General features: G+C 45.7%; 1 protein-coding gene and 1 long non-coding RNA gene across 2 annotated transcripts; one reads left to right on the plus strand and one right to left on the minus strand.

Annotated features, from left to right (window-relative positions):
- The first annotated feature begins 9,109 nt into the window (after positions 1-9,109).
- Positions 9,110-13,081, plus strand: cenatac (centrosomal AT-AC splicing factor). Its single transcript, XM_011619657.2, has 11 exons — positions 9,110-9,483; positions 10,060-10,226; positions 10,529-10,627; positions 10,696-10,762; positions 10,906-10,968; positions 11,238-11,305; positions 11,402-11,504; positions 11,595-11,625; positions 11,874-11,975; positions 12,063-12,195; positions 12,359-13,081. The coding sequence occupies exons 1-11, from the start codon at positions 9,367-9,369 to the stop codon at positions 12,471-12,473; spliced, it is 1,065 nt and encodes a 354-aa protein (XP_011617959.2). The 5' UTR covers positions 9,110-9,366; the 3' UTR covers positions 12,474-13,081.
- LOC115247579 (uncharacterized) lies at positions 12,033-13,144 on the minus strand. Its single transcript, XR_003886626.1, has 2 exons — positions 13,072-13,144; positions 12,033-12,343 (listed from the first exon to the last, which is right to left on the minus strand). It is a non-coding gene; the product is annotated as an uncharacterized lncRNA (long non-coding RNA).
- Between the last annotated feature and the right edge of the window lie 216 nt (positions 13,145-13,360).

Here is a 13,360-nt window from a genome sequence, read left to right on the forward strand (position 1 = left end):
CGCCTTCTCCAAACGCGTTGGTGCCCCGGCGATGAAGTGTTCCTTCCACTTGAGCAAAGTTCCGTTGGGTGACGAATGACCTCAGCAGCTCCACCCTGCGAGAGCAGACGGCCGTTCGGACACCCTCAACCGAATAAGCGGCTTTCACGCGACAGCAGCAGGAACCCGAAGAACTCGCTGGTGACCCGCATCGAGGCCCGACCCAGAGCCGTGTTTTGACAGTGAGCTGATGGGGTCGGGGTTTTCATTCCTGCATCTGGGTGTAGTTTTCTGTCAGAGCCGCGCTCGTATGAACGGCCGCATACTTGAGGCGATTAGGGGAGGGGCCCGGCGGTCTATGGTGGCGCGCAGATCTTCGGTGGACGACCGTGTTTCATGCGACGCGCTGCAGACACACGAGTCAGCTGGGAACGCTTAAAACAGACAGATGGAGTTCTCCCAAAATACACAGAGAACGTCTTTTAACGTCCGTCACCATTAAATCAGGCGGCTCTGAGGGTTTCCCACAACTGCCCCCCCCCCCCCCCCCCCCCCGGTGACATCCCGCTCATCACATGACCATCAGATTATTGAAGTGATGATGTAAACAGCATGATTTGATACGATTTATCAGGAAACAGTCAGATTTTCATGGTCATGTCAGGATTACTCCACTAGCTAAGCTAATAACGCGAAGATCTGGAGAAACAGCTGAAAGCAAAAGTCGGTATTTCTGCACGTGGGAATTCTTTATTTTATTTTATTTTTTTTAAAAGTACTTCTTGTTTAATTGTAGCCTGAGTTATCCTTGGTGTGCTACAAAGCTGAAAATGTAGCTATAGTTTATGAATCTGAGGCAACCATGTAAATTGTTCTCGGGATACGTGTCGTGTTTCCAACCTTTTGACAATTACACTAAGACACAGCTGCAGGGGGACGTAATTAATGTCCCAGACCAACAAAAAACAGATGCAGTGCTGTTTAGGAAGGGGCCGGCGTGCAGGCTGGACCAGCGGATTTCACTCCAACTATTTGCTGCAGGCGCTGCTACGTGCTTATTTTCCGAGAACAAGGATGCTTATAGGCCCATACGTGTCTTTTATTTAGGGCGTAAAGAACAAAGATATTACAGCAGCAGTAAGTCTTTCAGTTTGAGGCTGGGACGCAACACGTTTGACGGGAAATTTAATAGATTTAAAGTTGGCAACTTTTATGATTATGAGCACGAATCCCTGATGTATATTTCCGGCCACCATGCTGGTGAGGCTCAGGCGACAAAACAACCTAAAAGTGCAAAGTTTACAAAAGTTTTCTCACTGGGTATGTTCTATAGTTCTGCTAGCTGCCGCCATGTTTACGCCCGTTAGAATGTATCAGCCACTAATGTTTTATCTTCTTTTTCACTCGCCAATGGATTTGGTCGTTAAAAACTATAGATCTCACACCAAGCTTGCGAACCCAAATAGCCAAATGGCCTTTAATGTTAGCATGATAGCGCCCTCGCTTCACAGTTCAACCATTCAGAACCACGTTGAGCAAGACATCGCCATGGTGACGTTTGTTCTTTGTTGGTCTTTTTAAGTGTCCGATGAAAACAACGAACGGTTCGATCCTGATGCGCAGCTGCGGGATCCCGCTGATATTTTAATGATTAAAAACCATGCCTGTGCTAACGCTAGTTCCTGTGGTTCCGCTGCGATCTCAACAATGCTCTGTTTTGTTTTCAGCGTGGGACAGGTAAAAGGCTGCGTGAGACCGGCCAATGGGGTTTTTGTCTGCGGGCCTATCTTAAGCATCTTAAGGAAACTTAAAGCAGGAGGCGGAACACAAAGCTACAGACTCTTGTCAGAGTTCATTTCCCCCTAAACCTCCTTCTCCCAATGAATTCCAGATGTTGCACAGACGAAAGTGAATTTTAAGGAAGGGGTGACGGGGTGGAGGGGGGCCTACACAGTGAGAGTAATGTATGTATGTCGCCTACATTAAATCCAGTTTAGGCCCCTTCCACATGGTGAGACTCCAACATCACAATTTCCTTAATGTTTTAAACATCACGTGTTTCATGTTTCAGCTGTAAAATTGCGCATATTTCTGCATTAGTTTACATGGATGGCACATGTGGAGGGGGGGGGGGGGGACTTGGATGTTCCTGTTGTTTTCAATGAAGAGAACAGGCAGACTTGTATGTTTGTCAAAGCAATCCAGGGAACAACAACATAGGAGCCACTACAAGTCTAATAAAGTCCTGATCTGTGCATCGTTGGCAGGAAAAAAAGCCCACGATTCCGCGAAACCCTCAAATTCAAATAGTGGGTTATGCAAACAACCAGAGGAATGGTTTCAGATCTGCTGACTGTGTGTGGTCTGCCTCAGTGGAATAACCTGAGGTAATGAAGTCACAACTGGAAGAAATACAGTCTTCTCTATTTTTAATAAATACCAAATCCTCCGCGCCGGAGGGCCAGATGAGGAGACGCCCGGGCCGACTGTTTGTCTTGGCTCGCAACAAAGTGGCAGATTCTCACACACGGGGAAGCCAATGAAGAAAAATGCTAGAAATGCAATTAACGTCCGCGTTGCTTCTCGCCATACGACTGGGGGATCAAAGGAGATGGTTGATGCAAGCTCCACGCGGATGCCGCTTCTTCTGTAATCGGGTTTTGGCTACTTGTGGTTTCCTTTTTCCCCACATTTACATATGAAGAATGCTGATGTGAGAAACCAGCTTTGCTGCACGTCTCTAGCGTCCCGCTGCCCTCCGTCCTCTCCCAGCGCTGCTTTCCCACAGACAAACGTGGGTTTTCTCGCTCTGACCTCCGACCCGCCGGACTGTGGGCTTGTTGTTTGCTTTTGTTCTCAGTGGCGGCACACGTCGGCTACCGCGCGCGACACTGGCAGCAGATGTGGCGGGGCGCCGGATAAACAAGCTAGCCGACGGCGATGCCATCCGCAGAAGTTAAATATTGACTTTAGCGAACTGTAATCAGATTTGCACACATGACAGAATGGAAATAAACAGCGACGTTTGCCCGGGACGCCTCCGCTAACCCTCCCACCACAACACAGGAACCCGGGCTCGCTGGGAAGAACATGGCTGCCTGGGGCCCTCAGCTCCACCGATATAGCAGCAAGACCTCATCCTGGTAGCCAAGGACTGGGAATTAAGGAATGTCTCTAAAATCATGCAGCGAAACCTTTAAAAGAGCGTTTCCCCAGAAAAGTCTTTAAAGAGGTCCTCGCGTTGTAGCTAATAACGATCACAGCGGATTTAAAAGGTGATCTTTCCACACATCTGTTGAAGAAATGAGTCCCGGCGTCCGTTAATCTCTCACAGCTCATCTCACAGCTGGAGGCCACAAATATCAGGCTCCAACATGTGGCTCAAGTCTGGAGATCAATCACGTCTGATGCGAAACGTTTGTTTTTAGACGCATTCATAGCATATATTTATGATACGCTGCAGGATATCTGTGCGCGCATGTGTTTCGTGGCCTAATCCAGTTATTTCCATAGTTTTTATGACTGATAATAATGAGGCTTCGATCGAGCGCTACATAATTATCTTCTCTCTCTGCATCTCTGCAGTTTATTTGCTGCAGATGTTTGGAAAAACCGTCCGTGTTATTCCATGAAGCAGCTGTTATTAATTGGCTCATTTTTGTTTGGTTTCCTGTAAATTGAACGCTGTAAATGAACGTTCGGTACCTTTCAACGGCTGCCAGAGGGCCGAGCTAATGAGACATACAAAAGCTTTCTGTTCATCTTTGTTTCAGCACTTAAAACACGTGATTATCTGCCACATAACTGTCTGATCTGCTGTAAGAGGCAGAATAATACCGATGTCAGGCGCGTAGTTAAAAATAAACCAAGATATGTGGACCTTTCTACTCTATCCCAGATATTTTTGCACACATAAATATGTCAAGTTTCTTCTTCAACCCCTCTTAGAGCCCATCAGGAACAGCTCTTGACCATCTAAAGATAGAAGACTTCAAAAGAAATCCAGTTTTCATCCTTATGTAAGAGGGTAGCCATTGGGACAGCTCCCCCGGTGGACCCCTTGTGCTACTACATGTTTATGAACAAACTTGAAAAATAAGCGTTCTGAGTTCAACATTTGAGTGAGTATGTGCCGATGAGTACGCCTGGTATATTGGTATTATAAATGTTAACTACTTGTGGACAAAGCAAATCTTTTCTGCAGCTGAGGGGCAGAAACAACTGCCACATGGTTCTCTTTACGTGTGAGAATGTATTTAAAGATCTACATTAACAATCCAAACGTTGCCTTTTACTTCAATGAGAGGCTGTAATTTCCAGATGCCTGAATAAACTTTCAGCTTAGAACAATTTCTCCCTCAACATCCATCTGCACCGGTCACATTTTGGCCCATTAGTGCCCTTTTTCCTCCCCAGAATGGCGGCACTGTTTTGGCCCATATATCCATATGAAAAAAGGAGATAACGGCTGAGACGAGGCCAAAGGTAATCAGGAGAGGTTTAAAAAGGCCCTGGTCACCGGTGCGTGGAATTAATTGGTGGCTAACAACAGCATGACGGGCCAGCCCGATTATGAAGAGCAGACTGGTGGAAGCGTACACGTTGCTCCGGCTCCTGCCGCTCTGCTTCTCCCTCCTGCTCTCCTCTCCTGACGGCAGCCGGAGACACGTCTGTGGTTCTGCGGCGTCCTCCCATGTAAACAGGCGCGTTTCACCGCCAGCCGCCTGCCAAAACCCCCTCAATTTGTCACTTCTCGGCTTCACTTCTGCGGCTTGCAAGGTGCTAGCGAAGGTGCTCCGAGAGCGGGAAAAAGAAAAACCTCAAGCCGACGGAGGGCGGAGAGGGAAGGCGTGCTCGTGGCGTTCCGTAGGTGTGTCGGGAGGATAAACCGCCAGCCTGAAACCATTACAACCTCCGCCTGTTGGTTTCTGGAGGATTACAGCAGCAGAACTTTGTGTCGGCGTGCAGAGAAACCGCGTCTCCGGGCATCACCGGCAGGTTCTCAGCGTCCACGTGGAGCTAAAACACCAAAGTGCTGCTCATGAGCAACACGTGGCGAGAGGAGATGAGTCCACCCGCTCCTGCTGTCCTGTCTCCCCACAGTGAAGGAGGGACGGGAATAAAGACAAACATGTGAGGGGGGAGGAGAGGAGTGAGTGTGCTGAGGGACGGAGAGAGGGGGAGAAAAAGGAGGAGTGGGAGGGGTGAGGAGAGTGAGGAGGGGGGAGGAGAGTGAGGAGGACTGAGGAGAGGAGTGAGGGTGCTGAGGGACGGAGAGAGGGGGAGAAAAAGGAGGAGTGGGAGGGGTGAGGAGAGTGAGGAGGGGGGAGGAGAGTGAGGAGGACTGAGGAGAGGAGTGAGGGTGCTGAGGGACGGAGAGAGGGGGAGAAAAGGAGGAGTGGGGAGGGGTGAGGAGAGTGAGGAGGGGGGGAGGAGAGGAGTGAGTGTGCTGAGGGAAGGAGAGAGGGGGAGAAAAAGGAGGAGTGGGAGGGGTGAGGAGACTGAGGAGGGGGGAGGAGAGGAGTGAGGGTGCTGAGGGACGGAGAGAGGGGGAGAAAAAGGAGGAGTGGGAGGGGTGAGGAGACTGAGGAGGGGGGAGGAGAGGAGTGAGTGTGCTGAGGGACGGAGAGAGGGGGGAGAAAAAGGAGGAGTGGGAGGGGTGAGGAGATTGAGGAGGGGGGAGGAGAGGAGTGAGGGTGCTGAGGGACGGAGAGAGGGGGGAGAAAAAGGAGGAGTGGGAGGGGTGAGGAGACTGAGGAGGGTGAGTCAAACCGAAGAAAACACATGCTGGCCTCCTGCTGATGTCTGCATTAGCTGTCACACACACACACACACACACACACACACACACACACACACACACACACTCTGCTGCTAACTTTGAACCCCTGACCTTTGGCGCTCTCCATTTTCGGCCTCTCACGTCTGTTTCTAATGGCAGGAAAATTTAAACTGCGTCACATTTAACAGGCAGATTAATGACGAACACTTTGGGCTTGTTTGTCGTCGCCACATTAGCGCTGATTTGACAATTAGATTAAAAAAACCCACAGATTTAGATGATAAATTCCTCAACTGTTTTAAGGTTGGATTTAACTGAACCTGAACTCAGCAAAGGCGGACAAGTTTCTGTCCCCGGTGAACACGTGTCTTGTTTCGTTGGCGTTCCGCAGGGTCGGGAGGTCAAACCGGAGCAGGCAAAAGGCAGCGGAGCCGCCGGAGAAATGTGGAGAATGTTGAAGATGGCGGGGAGACGAAGACGCAGCTGCGCTGGGCCAGGAGGGCTCGCGGAGTTACGAGGCCGCTCACACACGACTGTGTTTGCTTAGTCTCTGACGTGGAAAAGTCAACTCGAGAGGGGGGAGACGGGAAGAGAGCAGGAGGGAGGACGGGGGTGGGAGAGGAGCGCGAGGGGGAGGGAACATGGATGGTAACATACAGACCCTGAAAGGGATAAAGTGGTCAAGAAAATGAAAGGAAAACAGAGAGTTAAGGCGCGGAGAGAGTCCATAAATGCGACGTATGGCCGAGGAGGTGCTTGGCAGGCTTCAGTCGTCACTGGAAAACACAGACATCCTGTGGGCCTCAAACGCACCGTGAGTCTGGACAAGAAGTTAAAAGAATGAAAAGTGTTGAAGAGTTGCCTTCCTGCAGAGCCTTCTGAAGACGCTTTTCAAAGTGTTTTCCCTCATTCAGGAACGACGCGTTTATTTATTTGCTGTTTTTGTTGTTCTTCTCTGACAAAAGCGCCCTCTTTTATAACACGACCGAGACGTGCAGCTAAATCTAGCAGCGTCGGACTTTTAAACGGAGGCCTTATTTTTGTCTGAGGCAGCAGAAACAGCTGGACAAGCTCAGCCCGCAACAGTGGAGGCAACAGGTCCATTTGGGACCGGGGCCTGTTTGAGCTTTTGTCACTGGTGTCAGTGAGACAACAGCACTGAGAGCCGAGGAAGATCTACAGCCTGTTCCTCGCCGCTCGGCTGGTGACAGGCCACCCAGAAAGAAGCTCACATAAAACCACTGAAGACTTCTGCTGCATTCAGGATGTGCAACCAACGAAGCAAACCAACAAATATGTTAAACTTTTTAATGCTGCAACGGAGGGTTTGATGATTTTATCTCACAGGTAAAGTTGAAAAATGGTGGTGACATCATTTCGCAGTCGGTTCACTACCTCCCCCTGGTGGTGAAATACTGACACGGCAACAACGATGTCTGGAGATGAACTCTTACATTCATAAAAGTCATTAGTTGACACAACGTTAAACATATTTTTCTTTAGAATGTACAGTTTTGTTGGCATTTCTGTCGCATCACTAGTTTCATAAATAACAAAGAAAAATCCAAAACAGAACAAAGACCAACAGCTGTATAACAGCCCCAGACGTCGTCCCTCCACATTCATCTGACTTCCAGAATCAAACATGGCAGAATTCCCAAGTTCTGTGAGAACAAGCACTTATAAAGGAACAGAAAATCATACATGACTTCTACAAAATGCAAACAAACAAAACCAAAGACAAACTTGGGTTTCAAAATTGCTAACTTACTAACCATGAAATTACAAGTCAACGCTATAGTTTATAAAGCTATAAAAACATAATTATGCACTGAGGCTTTATGAATAGTGCGGTTTTCAGAATGGGGTCTCTTGCAAAGGCTAAATACCTTTCCGTTAATTTGTTCCTTTCTCCGCAGGTCTTTCATTTGGCCGCGGAGGTGAGAATAATGTTTTATGAATCACTGGTTTCACATTGGAGACACTTTCTGAGAGCACACGAGCGTGTCGGGCCTCAACAAATATGGTTTTGATTTGCAGGGCACGCCAATGCACCAGCCAAAGCTAATCACCCTGGAGAGCTTGTGAAAACCATGATGGATTCTGCAGACCTGGTTTTTCAGCTGAGGGTTTCATCACACGTCCATTTTGGCTTTTATGTAATATGGTTAAATATACAGAATCGTTTCATCTTTTTATGTCTCCATTTTGGGCTCACAGTCTACTTGGAAAATAAGTGTGTGTGTGGGTGTGTGTGTGTGTGTACGAGGGAAACTCCCGCTGTATCTGTGACAGCATAAACATAGCTGAAAGCTCTATTACATTGTTAAAGAATCGGAGAGGTTTGTTTTTATTATTATTGCACTTTTTCCCTTTGCTTTCAGACATGCTGAGATGACTGATCACTGATCTACACTATCAGCTGCTGCCTTTCAAGCTGCAAAATGAGACGTCTGGAGTTGTCACCGCGTCCATCACTTTTTAATATCCTCCTGAAACCTCCGGTTCAATCCATCAGCGGTTGCTTTGCGAGAGTTTGTAATGTTGTCGAGCTGATAAAGATGATTTAGCAAAGTTGCAGGTTCACAATCTTGAGGCACACTCAGAATAGAACTCAAGGAAAATCTAAGAATGTGTTGCATTTCATCAAACAGTTTCAGATTCTGAACAATGAGTTCTAAATGATTGTTTGAAAGTTTCATATGTGCCGCAGTGTGTCAGACTGTGGAAGGAGTTGCAGCGCCACCAAGTGGTGTCCGTGGAGTTTTAATTCCCTACAAGTGTGGGATGTTTGACCTGATGTAGGGTTGTCAAAGGGAAAGTTGGGGAGAACGATCAGTTTCACCATTTAAATAAAATAGGAAAATACGAGAAATGTATACCAGTTCTAAAGATTTGATGATAGATGAACAAAGTAAAATACATTTGCAAGACGGAATACGAATGACATGCTATGGTGAAAAAAATGGCTACATTTTAATGCAAATATGCTAGTAAAAACACCAAAGATGCTGGATTTACCTGACACACTCCGCGGCCTAGGTCTGGTGCCAATTTGTCAGTTTTGCTGTTAATCCACATGCCATTAAAAAAAAATGCTGTAATATTTTTTTCTAAACTCAATTTTCAGGTGTATTGTTCAAATGGATCAAACTTAAACAACATGCGGGTTTTTTTTGTTTTTTTTTTAAAGAAATAACTGTTCTTCTTCTGCATGTTGGTCTGAGGCCACATTGGGACAGTGCTGCCATCTAGACGTAGGCTGTAACACTGGCATTTTTCGTAAACTTCGACACAAACGCAAAACACCTACGGGAACTCACAGACAGTAGGTTAAAGTTTGAAGTTAATTACTGTATAAAGCAATTGTCTTTCTTTCCCGTATTATTAATGACACAGTCGGTGGGCATTAAAAGACGCTGTTCACCCCGGAACTGGAACTATAGCTACTTGGTGCTTCGGGGGAACCAATCTTAGGACGGTACAGCTTCCGGCTGAGTGGCAGGTGGCGATTGCTCGTTGTTTATGTTGGGGTTGTTGTGGTATATAAGCGAAAAATGAAAAAAGGCGTTTTTGTATAGGTTTGTATTTATCTTGCTGTCGAAATGGGCGCACATTACTGTGCCGTATGTAGACAAACAACGTTCGTTGGGAAGGGACACATCTACGGGAAAAGTCATCAAAGCAGACTGAGAGTGGTTCTACTCAAATTCCTAGAAAAGGTCTGTCATATATGTTATGATTGTTTTGTTTTTATTTTTTTTATATTCATAATCTGTATTATGTATAGCCAATCGCTATATTCATTTGGTTAACGCATTCAATTATGGTGAGATTATTGGGTAAAACTCATTCTTAAGATAAGTATTTACATAATTTCTGAGTTCCTTTTTTTAAATTAAGAAATCGAGCATTTACTAATGTTTTAGTATTCTCCAACTTTACTCAAAGATTTAAGCAATGTCACAGTGGCCTCTAGAGGGTATAACTGAGACATTAAAACTGCCAAAATGCTACTAAAAATTGTAGATTAGTAGTAGTTTGATATTTATAGTTAGGCCAAGGTTTCCCCTGTTAGGTGTCACAGTAAGAAATAACAATACCCATAATATCTTACCATGGCTTAGGGTTTCTTTGTTTTCAAACTGCAAATCCATGACTTTTTTGCTATATACATGTAGATTATAATACAAAACTTGGAAAGGTCAGTGGTTAAGGTTTTATAATCACACCAGCTGATGTGTAGGAGGGTTAGGTGTAAATAAATTAAAAACTATTCTTTACCTCCTGCGTCTCAGGTGAAGGAAGCCCGTCGAACACTAAAGAAACCCCAAGTGGAGAAGTTTGATGGTACCCAACATAAGGAGACATTCTGGTGCTACTGCTGTGGGCTTGAAGTAGAAAGAAATGTTACAGATGGAAACATGAGTGTACTGCACGGAGGCTTGATAGAGCATATGGTCACGTAAGTTTTGTGTAAATCAAATTTGACCTTAATGATAAGTGATACATGTCTATGTTCCATGAATGTGCTTGACCTGTCAACATTAACACAAATCTATTCTTACCATTGTTTGATTTAGGCTAAAAATGGAAGTATAGGCCTAATCCCATACACTTCCCAGATGGGTTTTTTTGGTGTGTGTTGGATATGTGTTTCTCAAATTAACAGATTTAGGTCAAATGTTTTCTAAGTTCTTTCCTAAATTGTTTTTTATTACATGAAAAAATCTTTTATTTTGACTTTTAAACTCTGTTGGATTTCAGCCCAGAACACAGGAAGAATACTCATAAATTCTGGTGGGAGAATAAGGCTGAATCCAAATTTAGAGACAAATTCATCTTCACAGAGGAAGAAAGTGAAAGGTAGGACTGACGAACACTGAAATCAACAGTTCTTGGGAAATATGTGATCCTGTTTAATTTTTGTGCAGGTTCAAAACTGAGGTGGCTAAAGCTCTGGAGTCATTTGTGGAGGAGGAGGATGAATTCATAAAGCAGGTGATGCTTCAAGAAATCATGAATTGTCATCCAGAATATGTATTTCTGTCAGAGAGCTGTTAGAGAGCGATCCATTTGTGATGTGCCAAGAACTGCATGACAACAGCTGACGTGAGTCTCTTGTTTAATCTGGTTGACCGTAGCAAGCTGATCACATCCGGGCCCAGGAAATGCATCGTCAAGAGGTTCTTCAGTCTCTTTCAGAGGTTTGTTTTCCAAGGATGCGCTGGCAGTATCCATCACTGTGGCTTTCATTTATTTATTTCACTCCACATGTTTTATTCATTTTAGTAGAAATGTTCTTATTCTCAGAAAACATAATCAGCTGAATTCATTAAAAATCTTGTATATAAGTGCAAAAAAAAAAAAAAAGAATGAAAATGAAACTATGACGCCGAAAAAAGGGGGGAGAGTTATGATTAGTGCTCAGGCTTCCTGTGTGAACCACGTTTGGCTTTTCCTGAATCAATGTCAGCGTGAGGCAGAGCCGGAGTTGCTGAACGGATCCAGAGGCACAAACACATCTGCAGGGAACGCTGTCAGGTAGGCGCCGCGTCTGCCGCTGGCTTTTCATCCTCGCTAACACTTCACTAATAACACAAATTGTCATGAATCGGGCTCATCGTGTCTCGGGAGCAGCTCTGGATTTACACCACAGGGATCCAACCGGCCAACAGGAAGCGTGGATGATGACGGACCGTGGAGCGCCGCTGGACAAGGCCTGACTTTCATCGGCTATCAGGTGATCAGATGAAGGAAACAAAGTTAGCTTTTTTCAAAAGGCGAATTTTCAACGCATCGCTCACACGCTCGTGTGTTTCCTGTCCTCCAGGAGTCATCAAACGGTGGAAATGTTCATACAGGTACAGTCACGTCAGACTCAGATTCAGAGGGAGGAGTGGCCGTGTGCTTGGGGGAGGATGCAAATCACGGCAAACAATACCTCTAATGAGTCCACATGCAAAGCGCTGTTGAAATGATTGTATGTTAAATTGGATCTAAGTGTTTGTTGCTCCATTTGTTCTTTAGTGTACGAGTCAGAAATCCCGAGCTTAGGTCAATTCATGAGAGCAATGACTCAGAGGCTCAGCTTTGGTTTGTTGCATTGTAGGTGCTGTTCCTCCTTGGCTCCAGGATGATCCTCTGGAGGGATCCTCTGGCACCGCAGCCCACGCCCAGATCGGCCCGTCACTGCAGGATTTCCTCAAACACAGTAAGAATCCTCCCAACATTTCATCATCGTTTGTGTTTTAGCCTAAACAACTTTGAGTGTCATTAAAGGCATCTCCTTTATTTCCAGAGGAACAAGAGAAGTTGAGAAAGCTTCCACCAAACAGAGTTGGAGCCAACTTTGACCACAGCTCACACACTGACGCCAACTGGCTCCCCTCCTTCGGCAGAGTGTGGAACAGTGGCAGACGCTGGCAGTCCAGGTGAGATAATGGCAGCCTTGGCTCCACCTGCACGCCGACTGAGACTTCACTTGTCTTTCATATGCGCTTTAATCTTCATCTCCTGTCCCTGGCCCAGTTTAAAATGGACATGTTTAGGGCTGCAGGTCAACGTCACCACTGTGTGTTGCTGTTTTCCCAACAGGCACCAGTTCAGACAGGAGGAAGGACAGAAAAGACAGAAGAGGAGGAAGGAGCATGGAACAGAGGGGTCAAAGAAGGCAAAAACAGAACAGATGACTGGTTCTGACAAGCATTAAGAGTGTGGACTTAGCTTTCTGGAAGATGAGTGTAACACGTAAAATGTGTTTCCGGGTATGGGATTGGCATTGTACAGTTAATAAATTAGTATTTTAAACAGAACCCATTGGATTTATTTGTGGGAGGAAAGTTACTTTGGAATTATGAGTCACCTCTTCAAAGACCGTGTAGGTGAATCCTGAATGATTAACAGCACAACACAAGATGGAAATCAGCAATGTCAAACAATGACAGTGGGGGGAGGTAGAGCAACCTAATTTGGGGTGGGTGGGTTGTTGGAACAGCACTTACCACTTTCTGAAGGCCATGACAAATGTCTCTTCTGAGCGAGGCTTCCAACATGTCCCTCCTCAGTAAATGTTAAAATGCTGCAATGGTTTGAGGTTTGCTAGGAGGCTGTAATCACACTGTGTGCAATAGTTGTGTTGTCGCATATTTATTGTGCTTTTATTGCTCATTTTCCACTCATTTGCAATAAATCCTGGTTGAAATGGTTGTCATTTTGAAAGCAAACATGTAGTTAAGGAGATAACCGCAACCATGTTGCCAAAAAAAGGAGAGAGACACCTTTTATAGTACAGGGGAAAAGATACTTACAGCTGGTGAGCATAAATCAGTCACTGGGAAGAACATCACCAATATCCTCTGCTATTACAAAACAATCCGGATTGAGGGTTGAAGAACGTACCTATGACGCACAAGGGAGTTATAGTCACTCGTTGACGATGGATGTAATTGCAGAGTCGTGATTTGGGAAAGTGAAACGCCGGTTCAAACTGGGTCTTTTTCACTTCTCGGGCTTTCAGTGGGCCCTTTATCTGAACAGCCTTCCTGTCCACAGCAGTATAATGAGTACCTAGTGTGCTCTGGTGAGATGGGCGTGGAT

The sequence above is a fragment of the Takifugu rubripes genome, chromosome 21 (assembly GCF_901000725.2).
Source record: "Takifugu rubripes chromosome 21, fTakRub1.2, whole genome shotgun sequence".
NCBI classification, from domain to species: Eukaryota; Metazoa; Chordata; class Actinopteri; order Tetraodontiformes; family Tetraodontidae; genus Takifugu; species Takifugu rubripes.